General features: G+C 42.2%; 1 protein-coding gene and 1 long non-coding RNA gene across 3 annotated transcripts in view; one reads left to right on the top strand and one right to left on the bottom strand.

The window, feature by feature from the left end:
- The window catches only part of LOC112664104 (uncharacterized), a 16,396-nt gene extending 5,768 nt beyond the window's left edge, over nt 1-10,628 (bottom strand). The window contains exons 1-2 of the long non-coding RNA XR_003139501.3: nt 10,506-10,628; nt 9,597-9,667 (exon numbers count right to left, since the gene is read on the bottom strand). This is a non-coding gene — a long non-coding RNA (uncharacterized LOC112664104). The remainder of the gene's footprint in view (nt 1-9,596; nt 9,668-10,505) is intronic.
- Nucleotides 8,423-26,997, top strand: HMGCS2 (3-hydroxy-3-methylglutaryl-CoA synthase 2). 2 transcript variants are annotated; one of them, XM_035700989.2, is made up of 10 exons: nt 8,423-8,625; nt 15,183-15,637; nt 17,230-17,355; nt 17,922-18,086; nt 19,418-19,583; nt 21,180-21,350; nt 22,440-22,546; nt 23,369-23,494; nt 24,738-24,846; nt 26,561-26,997. In XM_035700989.2, the coding sequence occupies exons 1-9, from the start codon at nt 8,522-8,524 to the stop codon at nt 24,842-24,844; spliced, it is 1,527 nt and encodes a 508-aa protein (XP_035556882.1). In that variant the 5' UTR covers nt 8,423-8,521; the 3' UTR covers nt 24,845-24,846; nt 26,561-26,997. The 2 variants fall into 2 exon arrangements, with proteins under 2 accessions (XP_035556882.1, XP_025309142.1); XM_025453357.3 differs by having other exon boundaries at nt 8,424-8,625; nt 24,738-24,849.

The raw sequence follows: 26,997 nt of genomic DNA, 5'->3' as shown, positions 1-26,997 counted from the left end.
GCATTTCATTGCATCTGCATCTTTGGGGTAAATCCCCAGCAGTGCAACTGCTGGGTCGTACTGCAGGTCTATTTTTAACTCTTTGAGGAACCTCCACACAGTTTTCCAAAGTGGCTGCACCAGTTCACATTCCCACCAACAGTGCAAGAGGGTTCCCTTTTCTCCACATCCTCTCCAACATTTGTGGTTTCCTGCCTTGCTAATTTTCCCCATTCTCACTGGTGTGAAGTGGTATCTCATTGTGATTTTGATTTGTATTTCCCTGATGGCAAGTGATGTGGAGCATTTTCTCATGTGCTTGTTGGCCATGTCTGTGTCTTCCTCTGTGAGATTTCTGTTCATGTCTTTTGCCCATTTCATGATTGGATTGTTTGTTTCTTTGGTGTTGAGTTTAATAAGTTCTTTATAGATCTTGGAAGCTAGCCCTTTATCTGATACATCATTTGCAAATATCTTGTCCCATTCTGTAGATTGTCTTTTAGTTTTGACGAAATATAGCATCCATTCCTGATCAACTCTTCAGAGTGTAGGGATAGAGGGAACATTCCTCAACATCTTAAAAGCCATCTACAAAAAACCCACAGCAAATGTAATTCTCAATCAAAACAGGGATGTCCACCCTCACCACTGCTATTCAACATAGTACTAGAAGTCCTAGCCTCAGCAATCAGACAACAAAAAGACATTAAAGGCATTCAAATTGGCAAAGAAGAAGTCAAACTCTCCCTCTTCTCCGATGACATGATACTCTACATAGAAAACCCAAAAGACTCCACCCCAAGATTGCTAGAACTCATACAGCAGTTTGGCAGTGTGGCAGGATACAAAATCAAAGCCCAGAAGTCAGTGGAATTTCTATACACTAACAATGAGACTGAAGAAAGAGAAATTAAGGAGTCAATCCCATTTACAATTGCACCCAAAAGCATAAGATACCTAGGAATAAACCTAACTAAAGAGGTAAAGGATCTATACCTTAAAAACTACAGAACGGGGATCCCTGGGTGGCGCAGCGGTTTGGCGCCTGCCTTTGGCCCAGGGCGCGATCCTGGAGATCCGGGATCAAATCCCACGTCAGGCTCCCGGTGCATGGAGCCTGCTTCTCCCTCTGCCTGTGTCTCTGCCTCTCTCTCTCACTGTGTGCCTATCATGAATAAATAAAAATTAAAAAAAAAAAAGGTCTTTCCTTAAAAAAAAAAAAAACAAAAAACTACAGAACGCTTCTGAAAGAAATTGAGGAAGACACAAAGAGATGGAAAAATATTCCATGCTCATAGATTGGAAGAATTAATATTGTGAAAATGTCAATGCTACTCAGGGCAATTTACACATTTAATGCAATCCCTATCAAAATACCATGGACTTTCTTCAGAGAGTTGGAACAAATCATCTTAAGATTTGTGTGGAACCAGAAAAGACCCCGAATAGCCAGGGGAATTTTAAAAAAGAAAACCATATCTGGGGGCATCACAATGCCAGATTTCAGGTTGTACTACAAAGCTGTGGTCATCAAGACAGTGTGGTACTGGCACAAAAACAGACACATAGATCAATGGAACAGAATAGAGAATCCAGAAGTGGACCCTGAACTTTATGGTCAAGTAATATTCGACAAAGGAGGAAAGACTATCCACTGGAAGAAAGACAGTCTCTTCAATAGATGGTGCTGAGAAAATTGGACATCCACATGCAGAAGAATGAAACTAGACCACTCTCTTTCACCATACACAAAGATAAACTCAAAATGGATGAAAGATCTAAATGTGAGACAATATTCCATCAAAATCCTAGAGGAGAACACAGACAACACCCTTTTTGAACACGGCCACAGTAACTTCTTGCAGGATACATCCACGAAGGCAAGAGAAACAAAAGGAAAAATGAACTATTGGGATTTCATCAAAATAAGAAGCTTCTGCACAGCAAAAGAAACAGTCAACAAAACTAAAGACAACCTACAGAATGGGAGAAGATATTTGCAAATGATGTATCAGATAAAGGACTAGTATCCAAGATCTATAAAGAACTTGTTAAACTCAACACCAAAGAAACAAACAATCCAATCATGAAATGGGCAAAAGACATGAACAGAAATTTCACAGAGGAAGACATAGACATGGCCAACAAGCACATGAGGAAATGCTCCGCATCACTTGCCATCAGGGAATTACAAACCAAAACCACAATGAGATACCACCTCACACCAGTGAGAATGGGGAAAATTAACAAGGCAGGAAACCACAAATGTTGGAGAGGATGTGGAGAAAAGGGAACCCTCTTGCACTGTTGGTGGGAATGTGAACTGGTGCAGCCACTCTGGAAAACTGTGTGGAGGTTCCTCAAAGAGTTAAAAATAGATCTGACTGTATCCTGTATCTGATGAGTAATATTCCATTGTATACAATGAGGGAGAGTTAGACTTCTTCTTTGACAATTTGAATGCCTTTTACTTCTTTTTGTTGCCTGATTGTTCAGCCTGCTTCCAATATCATTCTTGCCTCCACCCATTTCCTCCATCCCCCTCTCCCAGGCATCCTTCAGACTCCTCAGGGATTGCTCACAGCTTTTTAAAAAGCATTCTCTGGATTCACACTTTTGCTCATTTTGCTAGTGCTTTCTAGGTTGATTTGGGAAGAGGCATTCAACAGCTATGAGTTTGCTATGTTGCCAAATGGGAAAAGTTTCAACATAAAATGCTATGCAAATATAAAATAGGCTAAATAGGACAAATACTTGATAATTATCAAAATTCTGAGAGATCAGAAAAATATTTCTTATATAAATTGTTTATTTTTGTAACATAGTATTTGTTACTGACATAAAATGACCATGAGAACATAATTATTTTTTAACTGCTTAAATATCTGTGAAGATAGAGATTTGGCAATAAATTCCAAAAAGTGATGACAGCTGACGCTGGGGTTTGCTCATCGAGACTCATGGGCAACTGTACCATCACTACACTGTGTCTCCCTCATGTGGAAATTGAATCCTCCCCATTTGAGACTACAGATCATTTTGCTAGGTTTGTTCCCTTGGTGATACAACAAATGCAAGGTAACATCTGGAACAGTAAAACTCCAGAAACAACAAAACACCAGCACTCAGGAGTTTTCTGAGAAATCCCATCAGACTCCACGCCCTTTCCCCTACTTCTCTCAAGACCTCTCACCTAATTAGATAGTAATCTATACACACTAACTTCAAGCTTCAGTACTCCTCCTTCATGAAACTTGAAACTCAGAAGCCTTGGAATCAAAGGTCTGAGTGTCTGAGTATTACCCCAGGCAATCGCAAAAGGCAAGACCTGGCAGGTAAGACGTTGGCTAACCAGTAACTAAATCACAAGCAGCATAGGCTCCTCCCTATTGACAGCAGAATTCACATGTAGGTATAGTGAGAGAGCCCTAGAAGTGGAGCTATGACACTGATTTCTACTCCTAGCCCTTACCACAAACTAATCATATACCCACAAGCCAGTGCACTTCATCTCTCTAAGCCTCGATGTCCAGATCAACTTTGTAGAACTGTTGTGAATAGAGATTGCATGTGAAAGCACTTCAAAACTGATAACGCACCAGATATGTCTGTATTGTATGACTATGATATAAATATGGTTAATTTCCCAAAACATAAAGACATCTCTCCAGACTGTCCATAGAAATAACTTTCCTAAAATCCTGAAAGCATATTTCCTTTAGATTGAGATATAAAGTGCAAATCTCCATGGGAAGGGGGTCCACTTCAATTTATCAGTCACCAGAACCTAGGGTAAATACATTTTCCTCACATTTGTTGAAATGAAGCCTCTGAGTTTCTGAGGTAGAAGAGAGACAGATGTGGCTAGAAGGGTAAGTCTACCTGGGATACTTGTTTATAATTTGCTCTCCTAAACCAGCACTCTTGATAGAATTACGTAAAAAATAAATATTGATTTGCAAGCCTTTCCCCTGCATATCTAAACTTTTTCATCCATAATAATCAATTTCTCTGGTTCTTAATGTTTATCTAGCTCATGACACTCATTTTTGATTAATCAACACTCAGCTGAAAAGCTGCAGCCCAGGAGCTGAAAATCTCAAAGCAAAAATAAAAATGTCTATTTTCATTTAGGAAGTATCAGAATGTGATAATTCATTTAAGTGCTAGAGATGTGTCTTCTTTAAACAAAATAGCCAGATTTTGTCATCTATTTCCTTCAAAACTTGGAGCAGTTAATAGAAAAAACAGTAACTTGACTGTGTTTGAGTACAATTACTTGACTAAGTTAACTAAATTCCCTTCACAATGGAAAGCAATCACCTGGTGGTATTTTGCTACCATTTCCCCGAGTTTATACTTTATATAATGAATTCCCAGTACTTCCTCAACTTACAAGTTTCCCTTGTTTCAAAGGTATAACCACATGAAATTTCCACTTTTTCAGGTCAAAACTGGTTGAAGACTGGCTCAGATTATGTGCAGGTCCAGATAGTCTAGATTCAAAGCCCATTTCGGCTGCTTCCTAAGTATAAACCACAGGTGGTTATATATTTTTTTCTAGGCCTCAGTTTCCTCATGTGTATAATGGATGCTATAATATTATCAGTCTCAGTTGTGAAAATTAAATGAGGCAATGTATAAAAGTACTTAGCACAGGACCTGACGCATGGTGATTTCTTAGTACATGCTGACTTCAACAACAGAAAAGAGTAAAGTTGATCTTTTCACCTGTATTCTCAGTGCTTAGCATAGTGCCAGGTTTATTGTGTATACAAAATAAAGTTTATGCTAGACTGACTGGTTTTGATCTTCCATGTTATCAAAATGGTCTATTATGCGTCCATAATCCTGTGTGAATATTTGTATATTTGGTCTCTAAGCCTAATCCTCCTATTAGTTTTTCAGTCAAATGGGGAGTGTATGGGAACCACCTGGAGCACTCCAGCATTTGGAGGAAGGGCAGCAGGGAGGAGTGGTAGAAGATCTGGAGAAAAATCATGGGAATGTCAAGCCCTATAAGGCAAATGAAAAGGGTATTTCAGGAAAGAGGGAGTGAGTTTTGTGAGTTCAGGGGCAGTTGGAGACTCTGTACTCCAGGGCTGTTTACTAAGGCTGCTATGTCCAAGCCAATGTGGACACAAGGCTGGGGCCCATGCACTCATCCTGTCCCTCTCTCAAGGCTGAGGTCAGAGTCACAGAGCTGGTAAGCAGCCCACTGACCGCACACATGCTGGACACATGCCTCAGGGCTCCCAACCCAGGGCCTCTACCTCCATCTGTCCATGCTTAAGGACCATGGCCAGCAGTGGATAGAGCTGAAGAAAAGCCAATTCATGGGGCTCCTGCCACCAGACCCAATGAAGGCAGGACACCTACAAGCTATCCTTTGACACCAAGGGCTACTGTAAGAAGAGGGGGCATGAGAGCTTCTATCTGTATGTGGAGGTCACTTTCACTATCACCAATGAGAGACGCAGTTTCCATATGCCCCTGCTGCTGAACCCATGGTCCTACACCACATATGGAGGGGGCTAGTAGTCAAGCCATTGCCACTGGCCAACTGCTGGCCTTGTGAGCATCAATCCCATCCCCACAGCTCCCTGCAGCACTATAACAGAGGGCACCAGGTTATGCTTCCTGTGGGAGATTCTGGTCCCCCAATGTCCAGTAGCAGCTGAGTCTCAGGCATCAATAAAGTCGATGCTGGCATAAAGAGGGAAAAAAAAAGAATAAGAGGTAAGGATGTGAAACATTGAAAATAGACAATATTTCTAATGGTTTTTGCTATACAGTAGAGCATAGATTTGGTGGCACACTTGGTAAGACATTTATGGTCAAGAAGGAGTTTTTTAAAAATGGGATTATATACTTCTTATAAGTAGAAAGGAAAATTGATCAGAAGGAAGAGAGGGGGTAACCACAGGTCCACAGTCCCCGTGTAGACCAGAGGTGATATAATCAGTGCACAAGCGGTAACCTTGACCTTAAACTTAACAGGGACTGTTCCTCTAGGTAGGAAGTGGGAACGGAGAGTATGGGGTATAAAGGCAGGGAATTTGTTGAATTTGCTAATGGAAGACAGGTAGTTCTCTTCTGATTATTTCTATATTCTTAGTGAAATAGGAGTCAAAGTAATCAGCTCAGAATAAGCAGAGGATAGGGGCTGAAGAGAGAAGAGAAAGTATGACTGGCTCTGTTGGGACTGGAACAGCCAATGGACTAGAAAAATGTAGTAGAACTGTCAGGGTATGCTGGGGGTCCATTTAAAACATGTGGTTGTAAATTTAAAGCTAACAAATCAGTACAATATTGTGTTTTTCTTCAGCCATAATTAGCTGCTCAGATATAGGCATAGAGGAGACCAGAAGTGGGTTTCACCAAATTCAAAGGTTTGCTTGGTTAGTCTGACAGAGAGAGTAATGGCAAGGTGTGTGCAAGAGACTCTTTATGGTAATGCACCATGGGTAAGCTGAGCTGCATAAAGAGATAAAAGAGCTCATTTAGAGGTTTGATAAATGGCAAAAAAAAAAAAAAAAAGTGGAGGAGCTATTGGCTGTCCTAGTGCGAGAAAAACGTGGGCTTTAAAAGTGAGCTGGAAAGTGAGGTTATTAAAAATTAAGCTGAATGAAATTAAAATTTAGGAGGTGGTATAGATGCTGGATAAGGTCAGGAGTATGAGTAGAGAGTGGGAGGCTAAAGGCATGGGGGGGGACAAGATTATGGAAGTGGGAACTTAAGTGAAAGGCTGGAGTAGATGAATTATCTATGTGGAGATTGACATTTTCACGAATGCTGAGAGAATTGATGTGGAGAGGAAAACAGTGATTCATGTGCTTCAATCTACATGAATGAAGGGAGTAGAGCAAGATTGTCAGTTGACCTCAAGAATGAAGGGTACTGGGTAGCTCAGAGTGATGACACGGGCTTGAAGAGAGTGGGGCTTTGGGGAGGAGGGAGAGGAAAAATACTTTGGCAGTATCAATGCAGAGCAAAAAGGATATGAGCCTTAGTCTAAGCAGAGTGGTATCTTGGGTACAGGTGGCCAGGGGGTGGATTTTGTGGGGCAGGCAAAAAGCTCAATCACCATTTGAAAGCTGTATGTTGAGACAGATTAAGAAACAAAGGTCATTTTCAGAAAAGAAATTGGAAACAAAGAATTTTAAATTGATGATAGAACTTTGCAAAAGGCTCAGGGGTAGGGCATGGGTGACAGAGTAAGCTGGGAGGTTCGGTTAGAGCAGTAATACATCAAGGTGTGTGGGGTCAAGAATCTAAACATGACGAAAGACTCAGGAGACATGGACTTCTGGGGAAAACCTAGAAGGTCTCTGCCAGCAGGAAAATGAAGTTACCTCTGACTCCCCTAAAGCAAGAACCACTCTGGCTCTTCTCCATGCCTTCCAAAGAGTCACATTAGATGGGGGAGTTTTACTGAGTGAACCAATGAATAAAGGCATGACCCTCATAAAAGACAGAGGAAGACTAATGCCATGAATGAGAAGGTCAGATGGCAGGAAATTTTATTGATGAGCAGAGTGGAAAGACCAGAATCTGGAGTCAAAAGACATAGATGAGTCCCCAACCTGTCACTTAGGTCTTTGGGAAAGTCCTGCCATCTGACTACGTATCACTGGCCTCATCTGTAAAGTGGAACTTTCCTCCCAAAGACAGCCCTTTTGGGGCTTCTGCACTGCTATTGTAGCCTTCTTGCAGTTCATTTGGAGGTTGTGTACGACTATATTTACATAAGAGTGACAGTAAAGAGAGGAGAGATGTGGTATGCTCCACATCCTCTCTACCCCTACCCCTTGCCTGTGTGCCAATATCTCCTAACTACTTAAAGGCCACTATTAAAAGATTCGTTCTTTTGGTTTTGAAAGATGTTCCTTATTATGCATAATGCATTAGAATAATAACAGCTAACTCCACAGAGAGCATTCTGGAACAGCAGCCAGAGACCAAGACGGGGCAGATGGGGTCATCTCAGGATGTGTGACAAGGACCATCATAGCCCCCTGAACTGGCTGGTCATAAGTAAGGCTACTACAAGAGCTGAGAAAGGAGGAATCAGGGATCCCTGGGTGGCGCAGCGGTTTAGCGCCTGCCTTTGGCCCAGGGCGCGATCTTGGAGACCCGGGATCGAATCCCACGTCGGGCTCCCGGTGCATGGAGCCTGCTTCTCCCTCTGCCTGTGTCTCTGCCTCTCTCGCTCTCTCTGTGTGACTATCATAAATAAATAAAAACTTTAAAAAAAAGTATTAAAAAAAAAAAAAAGAAAGGAGGAATCAGAGCCACCCATTCTTACACCTGCCCAGAATCAGGGCAGCTGTGTACAAGTTGGAAAGATGATGTTTTCCTTCAACTCACCCATGTCCTGAGAGACCTTTGGCCCAGTTTTAGAAGCCATCTGAGCCTTGATAAGCAAAGGCGGAGCTTCCAGAGTCAGGAGTCTCAGAGCTCTATAAAGCCCAATGGGGTGCTTGCTGGACAGCTCTCCCAAGGACTGTGAATTGTTGGTTCTGTGCTTCTACCTCTGAAAATGCAACGGCTGTTGACTTCAGTGAAGAGGGTTTTCCAAGTAAAGACAACAATGAAGGAAGCCTTCCTCTCACCAGCTAGCCTTCTTCCAGGAGCCCACCAAAGGTGAGTCACATTGTTCCCAGGGACTGTTGCAGGCCACTCTTTGAGAAGTGTCGTGGAACCAGTAAAAGATAGGCAGAGGGCTTGACATAAGGGAAAGTTCCCTAGCATCCCAGGGAAAGGTTGGCAAGTCTTGCTCACAGCCTTAGATAAGCAAGTTCATCTGCTAGGGTCTCAGTTACCTCCTCTCTAAACAGATGGTCCCTCTCAGTTACAGAGTTCCAGTATCCCAAATCTCTGATACCTGCTATTTATAGATGATGACATCTTTCACTGCACCAGCTGCATGAAGCAGTGGAAATACGAGTACCAGGGTCCCTAGCATTCTCTTCTCCACCACTGTTCCCCCCTTTCCCCCAAATCCTGCCAAGACCTGCAGCATTCTGGGTCAACTGCAATGTTAGTCAAACCAGCTCCTTCAAGTCATTGTAGCAAGATTCCAAGTGGACTAGGGATCAGAAGTATGATTCATGAAATGGGGAAATGGGATGTAAAGGTAAGATGGTGTGTCTGTGTGCAATGTGTGGTGCATAGAAGCACACATGCATGCCTTTTATTTGTAAACACTCCCCGGTTTGGCCCACATGCTTGAAGCTTGTGAACACTGATGGTAATAGCTATAGCTAAGGTCTTAGGTCTCCAAACCATCCACTGGACTGTGGGACTAGCCCATCCCTCCCACTTCCACACTGCATTCCATGAACACATAGAAAAACAATGTTGATCCAGTGTCTTTCCTTGCCTGGGATCCAGGGACCTGACTGTATAAATGTGTGGAGTAGGGAATGATGTTCCTTAGCCTTCTTATTTTCTTCCTAATTCTCTGCCATTGCCCACACTCTCCTCCACCCTCTTTAGACAGGGCACATGTCCCCAGGTCAGCATTTAAGCTGTTCTTGTATTTGTGAAGATTGACATGGATTTTTTTTCAATAAGCCCAGCAAAAGACAAACTTTAGAACTCTTCCAACTTACCCCTCCTGGCATCCTTGGTTCACATGTTTCCCTTTTCCAGGGTACTTGCAGCTCATCCCACTTTCTGTGGCCTGAAAGTATTAAAAATCTTTCTTGAGTCTCTCTTTGTCTCTCTTTCTCTGTTCATCTGTCCCATCCATTACAACCTGCACCAGCTCTAAATCCAACCCAAGAACTTCCATCTGAGCTTATGCTTCACCACTGATTAAAGAAGAATCATGCCTTCCACTTGGTAGTCCCCATCTGTTTTTCTCATGTGCCGTGTCCCTAATCCTCTTCACTCTTCACTCCCTACTTACTTAGTCACCTCCCGCTATGAATGCCGCCCCATGCAACCCCCTCTAATTCTTCAGCATCAGAAGTTCTACTCATCCTTCAAAGTTGATCTCAAATTTAGCCTCTTCCATGAAGCCTTTTCTGAGCCTACCACCCACATGAAATCTCCACTTCCTCCAAACTCCGTAGGATTTTGCCTATATCCCTCTTGAGGCCCTTCTCACATTCTGACTCCCACCATGTGCTCGTGTATTCCTCCCACTGATTGAGGAAGTCCTAAGAATCTTGATTTCCTCTTTTCTTTTCCCACCTTCTCTACCTCAGCACCCTCTCACTAGCACAGTGCCTGGCATGTAACAGTGAATTTTGACACATGAGAGAAGGAGGAGAGATGGAATAAAGAAAGAAAAGCTTAATGGTTTAAGCTTAATCTGAAACCAAGTAACCTCAGAACAAAACCAATTTTAAATTAAATACAGTGATTATTCTCCAGAGAAAATATACAACATTAGAAGAACACTCTTAACTGCAGTGGTCTGATCTTTCTGGAAGCCTCTACAAGCTAACTTTTTCTCAAGGCTCCAGAATCCATTTCCAGAAATAGCCCCCTACTAAGATCGTTCCAAAAGTTACCAAGTGGCTGATTCTTGGAACCTCTCTTTGAAAGTTCAGATTTCTAACTGGAAAAAGAGTGAGGCAGTGCGCTCAGAAAAGGCAGAAGGAGAATGAGGCTGAGGGGGAAGCCAGCCAAGCATAGGAACAATGTTGGCTAATCATTGGCTCCTACGAACTGTGGAGGATTCTCCACAAATATTTGTGAGTACAAACTCCAATTACCTGGGGAACACCAAATAAATAGGGCAGATAACTAAATTCCAAGCCTCTCTTGTCAGATACAGATGAATATTTATACTCTGCCTTATGATCTTGTGATCTATTTTGCCTCACAGTGCTTCAAAGTGACCTTTCTGATGGGAGAACTGGGGTTTACCAAAAGCCTAGACCTCAGGATGATTGACAAACATACTCAATCTGAGCTATAGTTTCTATGCTGTAGAGCTAAATGCATGTACCTGTGAAGCCATCTTGTCATTCACCATGGTCAGGAATTCTGTAGCCATGGGCAGCCTGGGTAGCTCAGGGGTTTAGTGCTGTCTTCAGCCCAGGGCCTGATCCTGGAGACCCAGGTTAGAGTTCCATGTCAGGCTCCCTGCAGGGAGCCTGCTTCTCCCTCTGCCTATGTCTCTGCCTCTCTCTCTCTCTCTCTCTCTGTGTGTGTGTCTCATGAATAAATAAATAAAATCTTTTAAAAAAGGAATTCTGTAGCCAGATATGAGTCAAAGGACTCTGGTGGCACTGGTGAATGCCTTGGTGGTCCCACAGTGGTGAAAGGACAGGATATTTCTAACACATGCATAATGATGAAGGTATTCTGAACATCGCTTCAATGCAGACTTTGATTTCACCATCTGTAAAATGAAGAATATCACTAACGTCACAGGATTTCAGGTACTTTCATGGAACAGATGGAGGTGGATTTGGTGATTTCTATATTTGTAGCTGGAAGGAGAAACTCCAGACTTTCACCAGGGGTATTAGGAGTCAGGATTGAAGACAAGTGGGTAGGTCTAGGGAAGAAACAGATTATCTTCTCCCTCTGTTCCTATTTAGAATTGTTCTCTCTGTCTTCTGTATTCTTACAGCCTTTTCTTGTTATACTATGTATTAAGCTGTAAAATGTCTGCCTCTTCCATTAGACCATGCTCTCTTGGTGAGCACAAAGATGCCTTCTTCACTACTGTGCATCTGGAATCCAGCACTGTGTTGGATGTGCTCCATAAATATTCAGAGGCCCAATCAGAAAAGGCAGAGAGATAATTTGCTTCGACCTGGATGGAACTGGAGGGTATTATGCTGAGTGAAATAAGTCAATCGGAGAAGGACAAACATTATATGTTCTCATTCATTTGGGGAATATAAAAAATAGTGAAAGGGAATAAAGGGGAAAGGAGAAAAAATAAGTGGGAAATATCAGAAAGGGAGACAGAACATGAAGACTCCTAACTCTGGGAAATGAACTAGGGGTGGTGGAAGGGGAGGTGGGCGGGGGGTGGGGGTGACTGGGTGATGGGCACTGAGGTGGGCACTTGACGGGATGAGCACTGGATGTTATTCTGTATGTTGACAAATTGAACACCAATAAAAAATAAATTTATTTAAAAAAAAGGCAGAGAGAATGGAATCAAGCAGGAAATTTCCTTAAAAAGTAGAAAAACAACAGATGTGTTCTTGTGTAGTAAAAAGAAACAAGGAGGAAGGGAATAATGAAAGGAGCACCTTAAAACTGAATGAGATTTTTAAAGTCATGACCTATGAGGTTTATAACATGTGTAGAAGTAAACCATATGACAATAATAGCTCAAAGGGTTGGAGAGGATAAACCAAGTTAAAGTATGGTTTTCACTGTTCAGAAAACAGTAGAAGTATTCATTTAAGTTAGATTACAATAAACCAAGCATGCATATTGTAATCTGAGGTCATTATTAAAAGAAAAGGAAAAGACAAAATGGATTAATAAATACTTGTTTAATCCAGAAGAATGCCAGACAGAAGAAATAAAGAAGCAAAGGACATATGAGACAAATAGAAATGGTGAGATAGTAGATTCAATCCCATCTATATTAGTCATTACAATAAATATAATTGAACTAGTTACTCCAATTAAAGCACCAATATTGTAAGACTTGTGAAAAACAAAAAAAAAGACCCAACTATGGGCTGTTTGGAAGAGATGTGTTGGGGGTCCCTGGGTGGCTCACCAGTTTGGTGCCTGCCTTTGGTCCGGGGCATGATCCTGGGGTCCCGGGATCGAGTCCTGCGTAGGGCTCCCGGCATGGAGCTTGCTTCTCCTTCTGCCTGTGTCTCTGCCTTTCTCTCTCTCTCTCTCTGTCATGAATAAATAAATAAAATCTTTTTTTAAAAAAAGGAAGAGATGTGTGGTAAATATAAAGACCCTGAGAAATGAAAGATATAAAAGGACAACAAAAGATATACCACGCAAACAGTAAAGAAAAACTAAGGCAGCTTTCTTTTTTTTTTAATTTATTTTTTATTGGTGTTCAATTTAGTAACATACAGAATAACCCCCAGTGCCTGTCACCCATTCACTCCCACCCCCCGCCCTCCTCCCCTTCTACCACCCCTAGTTCGTTTCCCAGAGTTAGCAGTCTTTACGTTCTGTCTCCCTTTCTGATATTTCCCACACATTTCTTCTCCCTTCCCTTATATTCCCTTTCACTATTATTTAGATTCCCCAAATGAATGAGAACATATAATGTTTGTCCTTCTCCGACTGACTTACTTCACTCAGCATAATACCCTCCAGTTCCATCCACGTTGAAGCAAATGGTGGGTATTTGTCATTTCTAATAGCTGAGTAATATTCCATTGTATACATAAACCACATCTTCTTTATCCATTCATCTTTCGTTGGACACCGAGGCTCCTTCCACAGTTTGGCTATCGTGGCCATTGCTGCTAGAAACATCGGGGTGCAGGTGTCCTGGCGTTTCATTGCATTTGTATCTTTGGGGTAAATCCCCAACAGTGCAATTGCTGGGTCATAGGGCAGGTATATTTTTAACTGTTTGAGGAACCTCCACACAGTTTTCCAGAGTGGCTGCACCAGTTCACATTCCCACCAACAGTGTATGAGGGTTCCCTTTTCTCCGCATCCTCTCCAACATTTGTTGTTTCCTGCCTTGTTAATTTTCCCCATTCTCACTGGTGTGAGGTGGTATCTCATTGTGGTTTTGATTTGTATTTCCCTGATGGCAAGTGATGCAGAGCATTTTCTCATGTGCTTGTTGGCCATGTCTATGTCTTCCTCTGTGAGATTTCTGTTCATGTCTTTTGCCCATTTCATGATTGGATTGTTTGTTTCTTTGGTGTTGAGTTTAATAAGTTCTTTAGGGATCTTGGAAACTAGCCCTTTATCTGATATGTCATTTGCAAATATCTTCTCCCATTCTGTAGGTTGTCTTTGAGTTTTGTTGACTGTATCCTTTGCTGTGCAAAAGCTTCTTATCTTGATGAAGTCCCAATAGTTCATTTTTCCTTTTGTTTCTTTTGCCTTTGTGGATGTATCTTGCAAGAAGTTACTATGGCCGAGTTCAAAAAGGGTGTTGCCTGTGTTCTTCTCTAGGATTTTGATGGAATCTTGTCTCACATTTAGATCTTTCATCCATTTTGAGTTTATCTTTGTGTATGGTGAAAGAGAGTGGTCTAGTTTCATTCTTCTGCATGTGGATGTCCAATTTTCCCAGCACCATTTATTGAAGAGACTGTCTTTCTTCCAGTGGATAGTCTTTCCTCCTTTATCGAATATTAGTTGACCATAAAGTTCAGGGTCCACTTCTGGATTCTCTATTCTGTTCCATTGATCTATGTGTCTGTTTTTGTGCCAGTACCACACTGTCTTGATGACCACAGCTTTGTAGTACAACCTGAAATCTGGCATTGTGATGCCCCCAGATATGGTTTTCTTTTTTAAAATTCCCCTGGCTATTCGGGGTCTTTTCTGATTCCACACAAATCTTAAAATAATTTGTTCTAACTCTCTGAGGAAAGTCCATGGTATTTTGATAGGGATTGCATTAAACGTGTATATTGCCCTGGGTAACATTGACATTTTCACAATATTAATTCTGCCAATCCATGAGCATGGAATATTTTTCCATCTCTTTGTGTCTTCCTCAATTTCTTTCAGACGTGTTCTATAGTTTTGAGGGTATAGATCCTTTACATCTTTGGTTAGGTTTATTCCTAGGTATCTTATGCTTTTGGGTGCAATTGTAAATGGGATTGACTCCTTAATTTCCCTTTCTTCAGTCTCATTGTTAGTGTATAGAAATGCCACTGACTTCTGGGCATTGATTTTGTATCCTGCCACGCTACCGAATTGCTGTATGAGTTCTAGCAATCTTGGGGTGGAGACTTTTGGGTTTTCTATGTAGAGTATCATGTCATCGGCGAAGAGGGAGAGTTTGACTTCTTCTTTGCTAAGGCAGCTTTCTTAACATCAGGAAAAGTAGACTTGGTGGCAGGACTATCACAAAGATAAATTGAAGAGGGACCTTTGATAAGGATAAAAGGGTTAACTCAACAGAAAGATAACCACCTTAAACTTGTACTCATCTGATAATATAGCTTCAAAACACATGAAAAATGAATGAAATGATTGCTATATTGTATTTTGAGGAGACTGGCTGGAGACCATTACTAGGATTTTGATTGTTATCTCCACTACAGGCTTTCTACAATCTCTGCTGGCCCCTTGGCCAAAACAGACACTTGGCCAAAGGATGTGGGCATCCTTGCCCTGGAGGTCTATTTCCCTGCCCAGTATGTGGACCAAACAGACCTGGAGAAGTATAACAATGTGGAAGCAGGGAGGTACACGGTGGGCTTGGGCCAAACCCATATGGGCTTCTGCTCCGTCCAGGAGGACATCAACTCCCTGTGCCTGACGGTGGTGCAGCGGCTGATGGAACGCACACAGCTCCCATGGGACTCTGTGGGTTGGCTGGAAGTGGGCACTGAGACCATCATTGACAGGTCCAAGGCTGTCAAAACAGTGCTCATGGAGCTCTTCCAGGATTCGGGCAATACTGACATTGAGGGCATAGATACCACCAATGCCTGCTACGGTGGCACTGCCTCCCTCTTCAATGCTGCCAACTGGGTGGAATCCAGCTCCTGGGATGGTATGTGCTTCCCAAGATCTTATGTAAGAAAGGAACTGGGTTAGAGGTTGAATCCTCAGTTTTGTTTCTTCATTTCCCCAGCGATTTCATCAGGGAGGGGACGACAACCTATTCACACAGCTGCTGCTATCATCGACAACCACAATGATGATAAATGCTTAGACCTGGATAGCTTTATACTGTTAATTAGGTAGCGTGTTCACATAGCCATTCATTTAGACCCCCAAAGCTTCCTAATACCTAGGTACTTCCTAATACCTAGGAAGTAGGTATTATGCCTGATTTATAGGTAAGAAAAGTGGAGGATCTGATATCTTAAATATAGTGTGTGGCATGGATGAGACACCCAACCAAATCCAACATATTCCTATTTCTCATAAGTTTCTCCTGAGCCTCTGAGAGATGGAGATTTAAACAAGCTTGTGTATTAAAGAGAAAGCATGCCGGTAGAAATAGACCTAAAGAACCACAGGATAAAAAAACAAAACAAAGAAAAGAGTCACAGGATAAACTATTACATGGAGTATTTATTCTCTTACTCCCTTGCCTGGTTACTAGGAAATTATCTTTTGCTTAACATATTTTTTTAAAAATTATTTTATTTATCTGCTTATTTATGAGAGAAGGAAGTGGGGAGGGACAGAGGGCATGGGATAAGCAGACTCTGTGCTGAGCCCCCAAGCCCAGTGCTGGGCTTGATCCCACGACCCTGAGATCATGACCTGACTGAAATCAAGAGTTGGATACTGAATCCCCTGAGCCATTAAGGCACTGTATATTTTGTACTCAATATATTATCCTGTATCTTGCTTAAATCCCTTAACTACTTTCAGCCTCAGAGCTCTATTTGGCAACCAGCCTTGCAGGGCTGGTAAAAGGACTGTACAAGAGATCCACAGGGATGCGAATGAATATTATCTGTATAGTCAAGGCACTTAGTATGTTTACTAAGTGGAAACTGGAATTTAAAACATTCATAATTAAAATGATTTATAATTAATATAATTAATGTAAGTTATAACATTGATTATAAATTCTTAATGTTGGCAGGGACCTTAGAGATTATCTAACCCAATATTCTTTATTTCAAAGCAAGGCCAAAAAGAGGTGGATGATTTGCTGTGCAGTGCATTTCCACACTGCCATTCAGAGATCTTCTCGCCCATCTGAAGAAGTGTGTGTGTATATATATATATATATATATATATATATATATATATATTCCAACTCCAAATATATAAAAAAATATATATATTTATATTTGGGGTTGGAGTTGGAATTGTTATAATTCTTAGAAGAAATTTCTTGGGTTTCAATGAATTTGTGTTAGAATCCTGACTCTGAATCCTTATCATGTCATCTATTAATTGTGTGGCTTGGGCCAAGTGACTGAAGTTCTTTGGGCCTCCATTTCTGTGTGGATAAGGAGGGAGTAACTGTACCTGATATATAGACTTATCATGAGGAAAGAGATTTTTATTTTTGTTCACTGGTCTGTCTTCAGTACTCAAAATTGTGCCTTGCTCACAGTCTACTTGAAATTTGTGTAGTGATGTCCAGTAGAGATAATTACTTCTTGTCTCTCATTACAGGTCGCTATGCGATGGTGGTCTGTGGAGACATTGCAGTGTATCCCAGTGGGAATGCTCGCCCCACAGGTGGGGCTGGAGCTGTGGCCATGCTAGTTGGGCCCAAGGCCCCTCTGACCCTCGAGAGAGGTCTGTGATAAACTGTGAAAATGTGGTACCAAGAGACTGTGCACAGCAAATGCATAGCTCCCAATCCCAAGTTGTCATACCCACTACGCAGGGCTGAAGTATGGATTTGAGGATGACATGGCTTGCCTTCAAGGGGCTGAACTGGGGAACAAAGGGCAGAGAGGAAGGAAAGAGAGGGATTAGTGAGGTTTCCTCTTCTGCACCATCATGCATTGTAATAATGATGCATGGAATGTATGACATTGGCGCTGCAGATGAGGCTCTTTAAGGAGCCTGACTGACAATTTAAGGTGAAAGAAGATAATTGGGTATAAGGAGAAAGGTTCTCCTTTGAGACTTTTGGCATCTATTCCAGATTTGGTTAAGGCCATATACGTATGGAAATGGAAATATAAATCTCATTTATATGAGTAACCATCTATTCAACTCCCTTTAAATTTGGGAGGGAATTTGAGTGGGCTCAGACAGAGAAAGGCCAAGAAACTGTTAGTACATGGCTCTCCATCCTCTCTGCTCCATGAGGGCTGCGTTATACAGTCCCTGAATCTCTCTGTGTGCCTTGCCAGGGCTTAGAGGAACCCACATGGAGAATGTATACGACTTCTACAAACCAGATGCGGCTACAGAGTACCCAATAGTGGATGGGAAGCTCTCCATCCAGTGCTACCTACGGGCCTTGGACAGGTGTTACACATTATACCGTCAAAAAATCCAGAAACAGTGGAAACAAGGTATGGGACTCAGAGGACAGAAAGTAGATATTCTATTTCTGGGGCCATGAGTTGGTTCTAAAAGTTTTAGACAAAGTTTCTTCTCCCCTTCAAAAATGATCTCAAGGGAGTTGCTTCATGTTCCCTTCCTCCTACACCCTTCTCTGGGTCTATGCTAAAGTCCATCTGGAAGCAATCCAAATTCAAGTATGAACCTGCCTCTAACTTGAGCTAAATGAAAGAAAGTAAACAACCTAGGGCCAAAGCTGCCAATAGGAAACCAGTGGGTGTCAGCCACCTAGGGAGGTGCTGTGGTGAATCAAGAATAACCACATCCTACTGGGGCTTGGATTTGTTTCTGTTGAAGTCAGGATTGATTTGACTCACAGTTTGTAATTTGCTACCTTTTAAAGTCTGATCGATGATGAAAAATCTTACTTCTACTCTCAGTGTACTAAAGTGTTAGTGATTTTTCTTTGGATGGTAATGTTACAAATTAATTTTATATTCACCCTTAGTTTGAGTTTCCCTGCTAAGAAAATATGTACTGCTTTCATAATCGGGAAACAAGCTTTATTTTAAAAGTTCAGAGCAATCTACTTTAAAAAACAGAAGGGTTCTTACCTGATTAACCATGGCCTGAAGGGCACCTGGATAGGCAGTTTTCAGTGTGGGAAAAGGCACTTGTGGAAGTGTCAGAGCACGGATGCTATAGGGGTGGCCTTAGGAGCCACGTCTTACCCCTTTCCACTGCACTGAAACAGATGCCAGCCATCACTGCTGGCTCCTATGAGTAAGCAGTGGACTTGGACTTCTCTACCTTCCATCCACTGTAAACTTGCTATTGGCTAATTGCTCTCACCAACTCTGAATTCTTTCAGCATTCTAATTTTGCTCCTTAACCTAATATAGAATTTGATTGATGCTGCTTTGGCTCTCAGTACTAAGAGACAGTGTGGGGTGTCGATAGGTTCAGAGACATCAGAACCTAAATCCAATGTCAGCCATTTTCAAGCTGGGTAACCTTGGACACATGACCTATCTTCATATTTTAGAGACTTTGTTTCCTCCTCTGAAAAATAAAGAAAGTAACACAACACTAGTTTGATTTGGAGGAATTATCTGTCATAAAGGTTGGCAATAGTAGACAGGAAGAAAACATTTGTTTCTTTTTTCCTTTCTTTATAAGTAGAGTGCTTAGTAAAATGCTTGTAAAGTCAATGAACAAACCTTACATGTGTTTGCTGGAGTAGGAGCTGCCACAAGACTCTCAGCATACTTAGGTCTTGGGGTGTAGGTCTACGTGGCTCATCTGCCATGGCACATCCTTACTTTCACACTTCCTCTTCCAGCTGGCATCGATCGGCCTTTCACTCTCGATGACTTACAGTTTATGATCTTTCACACACCCTTCTGCAAGATAGTCCAGAAATCCCTGGCTCGCCTGATGTTCAATGACTTCCTGTCAGCCAGCAGTGACACACAGACCAGCCTCTATAAGGAGCTGGAGACCTTCAGGTAGGTCCTCTTTGGGGAACCTAGAGGTTCTTGAGGGCTGAGGAAGGAGGAGATTTCCTCACACCTTGAGTTTGTATCATCAGCCAACCCTGCAGGGAGGGGACAGTCCTCCAACAGAATAGAAATGACACCAAGTCCATATGGTCTGCATAAGGCCCTCCACCTTTTATCTCTAGGGAACACAGGGAATTTGCCAGCACCTCTAAATAAAGTGGCTATAAGAAGCGTCAGAGAATAAGAAAAAGGGGAAAGGGAGAGTGGATAAATCATTCAGTCAGTAAACATTTTGTGAGCATCAACTATGCGTCAGGCATCATTCTAGACTCTAGGGATACCAAAATGAATGTGACTCCATGATCCTTGCCTCAAGGATCTTACAGTCTTTATGGACAGAAACACCTCAAAGCAAATAATCACAGTACAGGATGGCAACTTGGGAGCAACAGGCCTCATTCTCACTTGCCATTGTTGAGTTAATGTCTTGCCCTATTAACTTAATTTCCCTATCTATGAAGTGGAGATAGTCCAGCTCACCCCCTTTGAAGAATATTGTTTATTGATGCATTACTCCAAGACATATAGAAAAGAATTATCTTCAATACACAATTCCCACTGGAAACAAAATATTCCCTTTTCTTCTTGGTAGCTGTTTAGTTCAAGTTTTGGAGTATTCTACCAATATTTGTCCCCATTACTAACTATTACTACTAACCCTGCCACTAACATCAAACACAAAACATCAAAATGAGCACAAACACTACTTATAAGACTTGCCCCATGAAAAAAAAATCTAACATATATCAAAGACAATAGTTTAATATCATTAATATATGGAAGTCTCATCAGTGATAAACACCCTAATAGAAAAATAAACAAAAGATATGGACCAGAAATTTCCCCAAAGAAGAAATGCACAGCCCTAGACGCCGCCGGGGCTTCTCCCGCCTTTTTTTTCTACGCGGCGGGAGAAGGTAGATTGAAGCCAGTTACTCCTATTTTCAAATGTGCTTACTCATTAGTAACAAATTTAAACAAGTTACCATTTTCCTTACATAGCCTTTAAAAATTTTTGAATACCCAGAATTGATGAGGCTCTGGGAAAACAGGCAACAGTAGATGTGTAAATTGATACAAGGGCTTTGGGGAGAAAAAGAAAACACAAAACAAAGGCCCAAAATGGCTCAGTAAATCCACGTGTGTGAGGGAACATGTAGTGCTTAAACTGGGGAGGACAGGAATGGGGAGACTGGTTCTAGTAGGGCACATCATATCATGGCTCATTCTGCAGCCTTTAAAATGCTTAGGGATGATGATTTAAGGTCATAGAGAAAATTAGTTAGTGATTCATGCTGAATAGAATATATAGCATGCTTTTGTTTTCTAGTTAGCCTTATGAAAACAGGGATGGATGCCACAAGAAAAATTGACCCAAATGCACTCTGAATGGTAGGACTTTGTGCTTGTCTGTATTTCCAAATATTTTGTAGTAAAAATATGTGTCTAAAAGTCTCTCCAGGAGCTCTTACTTTTCCCCCTTGCTGTCTCTTTCCCCTTTTGTGGTCTCTCACCTGGCCTGTGTCTCTGGCTGCCTCCCAGGGGGCTGAAGCTGGAAGACACCTACACCAACAAGGACATGGATAAAGCACTTCAAAAGGTCTCCCTGGACTCATTCAACAAGAAAACCAAGGCCTCCCTTTACCTCTCCACACACAATGGGAATATGTACACCTCATCTCTTTACGGGTGCCTGGCTTCCCTTCTGTCCCAGTGAGTACTGCACGTAGCCCTGCCTCCTACCCCCCACCTTATGGTCTGAGGGGTAAACCAGGTTTGGTTCATCTTCTGATCCAGAAATTTTTAAGGAAGGAAAGATAGAAGAAAAGATAATGAAACTCATTTCAAAGGTGCATGTATAGGCAGATTTAGAATCAGTATGAAACAGTGGTCTCCAAAGTGATGATGTATAATATTAAGGGATGTGTAAGATCTACTTGGATGGAGCAAGAAAATTGTAGGACTTTGATGCATATTTTTATCTCATACATTTAAAATCTCTGTCCCTAGTAAAGCATGGTGGTTAGGAGAGTCTAGCTTTAAAAAAAAAAAAAAAAGAAAGGAGAGTCTAGCTTTAGAACCCATAAATGAGGTCTAAATACCACTTATTAGCTTTGATCTTGGAAAAATACTTGACCTCTACATGCTTCACTTGCTCCATCTATAAAACATGCACAATAACAATACCTACTGTCTAGTGTTTTGACAAATGTTAAATTATAAATGCATTTATAATTTATATTTATAATGCATTTATAAATGCATAAATGTTAAATTATAAATGCTAATCCTCATCAAGTGCTTGGATGCTAGTTGTTATTTCTATTGATATTCTGTTTATGGGTTTTATAAGGAAATGCTTTACTATAGTACCTGCACATAACATAGGAGATACATATATGGACTCAATCAAATTATTACTGTTGAGGGGATGATAAAAAGGTACAACTGCTGAAACACTGCCAGAAAACCTGGAAGCCTTGAAGTGGCCTGACCTCCAAACCTCAGATTTCACTGAATTCTTCTTGTCCTCATAGGAGGGGAGAAGCTCCTTTTATGCCCCAAATTCTGTTATGCTCAATGTGCTTTTTGTATCTTAGATTTTGGCCAGTCCCCTGGCAAGTTTTCTTCTTTCTGAGTCTATCTACAGGGTCTTCCAAAAGCTCATCTTCGTGCAAAATGCCTGGAGCCCATTTCTACTTGCAAGTCATTGACTAGATTGGGGTGATAGGTTTATGGTTTATTTGAAGGACAGAATATAATGCCAATGCACTTCTTGGGTTTTGATTTCTTTCCATGCAGGCACTCTGCCCAAGACTTGGCTGGCTCCAGGATTGGGGCCTTCTCTTACGGCTCTGGCTTGGCAGCAAGTTTTTTTTCATTTAGAGTGTCCCAGGATGCTTCTCCAGGTGAGTCCTGTCTTTCTATTGGCACTTCTGGTAAGATTCTTCCGATAAAAGAAACCACTCTCTGCCTCACCACTACTGAGGCTCATCTGGACAGAATAATGTTGAGCTTAAGTATAGAGGAATTGGGGCACCTATGTGGCTCAGTCAGTTAAGCATCTGCCTTCAGCTCAGGTATAGATCTCCAGGTCCTGGGATGGTGTCCCACAACAGGCTTCCTACTCAGCGGGGAGTCTGCTTCTCCCTCTCCTTCTGCCCCTATCCCTGCTTGTGCTCTTTCTATTTCTGTCTGTCTGTCTCTCAAATTAAATAAATAAATAAATCTCTGGAAAAAAAAAAAAAGAACAGAGGAACTCCCTGAAGGGATTTAAGCAATGGAGTACATTTGTATACTATATATAGTTGAAGCATTTGCCTGGCTACTACTTGGAACTAGGTTGAAGAGAAACAAAGGTAGAAAGGGGAAACAGGTTGTTCCAGCAAACAGTCCAGGCAGGAGGTAATTAATGGCCATTTGGTTGCAACTGGTTAAAGAGAAGTTGATGGATTTGAGATTTTCAATACATGTTTTTGATTACTTTATGTCAGATGGGATCAAGGGTGTACATCTTAGCACTATGTGGGACATACCTGGAATAAAAGAGTGTGTCTCCCCATATGTTTCACTAACATTATGTTTGCTGATTTTTATCATTTCTCAATATTCCAAGTCACACACAGCACTTTCCGCCAGGGTTGGAGCTCCCACAGAACCTGGCTCTCTATTGGGCTTGCAGTGATAATGACAGTGAAAGCAGATTTAACAATCTTGCCTTTGATTCCCAGGATCCCCCCTGGAGAAGCTGGTGTCTAGTATGTCAGACCTGCCAAAACGTCTCGCCTCCCGGAAGCGTATGTCCCCTCAGGAGTTCACAGAAATAATGGACCAAAGGGAACAATTCTACCATAAGGGTAAGAAAAAGACAGAGAGAAAGGAGAAGGAAATTTTCTCAGATTCCACTCTGTCAGTGGCAGAGAACTGGAGATTCATCATAGGTCTGGACTATAGTGGCCCGGGCTGAGGATGTCTATGAGATATGATTGGGAGAAAATCTGTTAGGTCCAAAGGAGCAAAAATTGGGTGGTAAAGCAGAAGGCAGAGTGGAGAAGAGGTGTGAGGCAGCATGTACCTTCTTGGTATAGATTGTAGTTAACTACTCAAAACAGGATGCTGAAAATGCAGTCCCAAGGACACCAGACATGTGGTCTTGGAAATGGCTATCTATGCAACGGTTAAAAGAGCCCAGACTTTGGAGATAGATATTCAAATCTAAACCAACCTGTGACACTCACTAGCTCTTCATCTTTGGGAAAATTATTGAAGTTTTCTCAGTTGTCTTACTTCTAAAATCATACCAACTTTGCAGGATTGCCAAAGAGATTAATTGAATTAATGTACTTAAATAAATTATCAACAGATATTACTGTTTTTGCTCACCTGCCCCCTTTCCCTATCAAACATAAAAAACAAAATATTGCCCAATAAAGCAACAAAGGAAAAGGAGCTAAAGTTATGACTAGAGAGACCAGATGGTGGTTTTAAAACCAATACCAAAACAAAACATCTTTTCTCAAGCAAGAGTTGGGACATATGGTTTGCAGTGTGGTCTGAAAGAAAGACAGAATATGCGGAACCGGGAATGTTCCAGAAAACCTAGGCCTAGTAGTCATCCATCTTCTCTGGAACAGGGGACACCTTAGGGCAAAGAGGAAAAGCAATTAAAATAGAAATAGGACTTCTGAGATGAGCATTGGTGGACAAAGACCAGAAATAATACAATGAGTCAGAGCCAGAGAACTTAGGGCATACTGGAAGACAGGGAGATCTGAGGTGTACATATACACTGGCAAGAGGACAGAAAGAGGACTTCAAGAGAAGAAGGTCATGTTCACTGTGGGAAAACGTCATACTCCTACACCAAATTTCTAATAGCCAAGGCTTATGTACTTGATCCAAGATGGCTGCTTGGATCAAGCACATAAGGTTAGTACTAGATCTAGTACAAGGTCCAGGGCTCTGCTGGGTTGTGACAGGTGGCTTCACAGCCCCTTGCCACACAGCCAGGAGAGCTTCAGGTGGAGGCATCCTTAGGACTCTTTTCTCTTCCCTAACCCCATGTAGCTTTTTGTAAGTATTGCCCCTTCTCGTTCACAGTGAATTTCTCACCACCTGGGGACACAAGCAGTCTTTTCCCAGGCACGTGGTACCTGGAGCGGGTGGATGAGCTGTATCGCCGCAAGTACGCACGGCGACCAGTGTAAAGGTGGTGAGTGACATTTTGTAGGGTTGGTGACATAAAGTTTTTCCTCTGGGTGACAGGTGCAATTCCAATAGTGTAACCAAGCCAGACAGGGTCTACAACTCCAAAATGATCAGAAGTTTGTACTATTTGGGGAGTTTGTACTATCAGGAGCACATAGAATCCATGGGACTCTTTTTTCTAGAAAGACAAAAGCTGGGGAAAGGCCATGTTTTTAACTCTGGAATGTGAAAACAACAACAACAACAACAACAACAACAACAACAACAACCTCATTTCCCTGATCTGCCCATGATAGGAAGATCCCCTAGAACTTTGATAGAAACAAATTTGGCATCTGTAAAGGAACCAGGCTATACACCTGAACCTACAGAACTCCTTCCTCCAAAGGAGTGAGATAGTAACAAAGATGAGTGGCTTCAGAAAAGGTAGATACTAGTGTGTTGGCAACAGATTCATGAAGAAACAAGGTGTTGGGAATTCTGTTGGAGCCAGAAGCCTTGGCACGAGGGGGCTTTGCCAGGCAGTTCCTCCTGGGGAACAGCAGTGAGATTTGGAAAGTCAGTGGAGAGGGGAGCAGAAGTAGAAAGAGAGAAGGGTTTCTGCAAGAGGACTGCCTGAGGGGGAGATGGGAGGATTTTTAAAGGAGAATCAAGAATTCAGAATTCAAATCGTACAGTTTACGGACCCAGACATCTGCCTTCAGTTTATCTAACAAGTTGGTAAAATAAGCAGAATAGAGGAGTGAGAAGCAATTTCTTCAATAACCCATAAATCTCAACAAATACAGTCCCCAAATACTCTGTGTGTGTGTGTGTGTGTGTGTGTGTGTGTGTGTGTGTGTTGTTTCCCTCCTTTGGTAGATGAAGGGTAAAAGCTTTGCCAAGGGCAGTATGTGAAGCAAGGGAAGAGGACGAGGTCCATGGGTAATGGAGATACCCAGATAAAGCAGGGAGATGACAGGGTATGCAGGATGCCCTCAGTTCACACCACTTGGCCTCCTCTGCTAGGATGTTAGGTGCTCAGCAAGGTGGACAAGGGGTCTGACAGGCAGGGGCTGCAGGGTGTGTTGACACCCTGAGCTCAGCAACCAGGGTTCCAGATTTAGATTTAGCACTGCCAGGGAGTTGTTTGTTTGCTTGCTTGCTTGTGAAATGATTCTTGAGGGCAAGTCAATGGCAAAGAGGGGACAATTAGGTATGCCAAGCTAGTTCAGTCATCAGAAGGAGAGATAGTGACAGAGAGAGAGAGAGAGAGAGAAATAATTTGGGATTTTCAAGGGACAGTTTCTAAACCAGGTTCCCTCCCTCCCATGATCTATAGCATCATGCCTCTGAAGAGGAAAGCTGGGTTCCTGTCCTTGTCTCATGCTAATAACTCACATGAGCAAGCAACCTACAACAGTGAAATTTTAAGTGAATTAAAGATTTTATGTCGCTGTGGCACTCTGTGGAGTCTCTCTTCACTGTCCAGACTGTCCAGCCTGCTCTTCTGTCAGGCAGAACCATCATGGGGACCCTGCCCATGTCCCCTGGCTCCTGTGACATTGGGCACAGGTGGCTCAGAGGTCCAGGCTTGGAGCTGGGCAGGCTCCTGATGCGGGCAGGAGGGCCCCTCCGCATAGCCTTACCTCAGACAAGAAATAGGTACTGGGGGCAAGGGCAGAGGGATGCCCGGGGTGAGACTCACACTGAATGTCCTTCTTTTGCTTCTTTAGATCCTACAGATGGTGGTGCCTGGGAAATCTACACTAGCAGAGTTTCTGCCCATGGATCATGTTTTTAAAAGCACACTCTTAGATGGAAACGGATTGGATTGGACACCGTTGTCCCCAGAAGCAGCGGCCCTGCAGAGTGAGGGGCCATCCTTAGTGGTCCTTCCTGCCTTTCTCTGCTGCAGTCACCGTCCTGGGCTAGTGGTGGGGCAGGGGTCCTCTGTGGAAGAGGGAGTGAGGAAGAGGGGAAGGCCTAGCCCAGAATCACCGCCCTCCAGACCTGGGATACAAATCCAGATAACTGCCTATCGTGTTCCCTCGTGGCCATTAGCCTTATTAGATTTCTGTGCTGTTACATCTTGATTCCTTTCTTAAGTTTTTCTATCAATTTCCAAATGTTGTAGCTGGTACTAAACCCATAAAACACACTGCAAAAGTGA

This window comes from Canis lupus (assembly GCF_003254725.2).
Source record: "Canis lupus dingo isolate Sandy chromosome 17 unlocalized genomic scaffold, ASM325472v2 SANDYCHR17.02, whole genome shotgun sequence".
Lineage (NCBI taxonomy): Eukaryota > Metazoa > Chordata > Mammalia > Carnivora > Canidae > Canis > Canis lupus.
The sequence above is the reverse complement of the archived record's forward strand: the minus strand, read 5'-3'. Positions and strand labels throughout refer to the sequence as shown.

What these genes read in the sequence shown, in the direction of transcription:
- HMGCS2 (XM_035700989.2), top strand. Translation starts at nt 8,522, where the DNA reads ATGCAACGGCTGTTGACTTCAGTGAAGAGGGTTTTCCAAGTAAAGACA. An exon ending in CTGGCTTCCCTTCTGTCCCA is followed by an intron (nt 21,351 to 22,439) that starts GTGAGTACTGCA and finishes CTTTCCATGCAG; the next exon opens with GCACTCTGCCCAAGACTTGG. An exon ending in GGAACAATTCTACCATAAGG is followed by an intron (nt 23,495 to 24,737) that starts GTAAGAAAAAGA and finishes TCTCGTTCACAG; the next exon opens with TGAATTTCTCACCACCTGGG.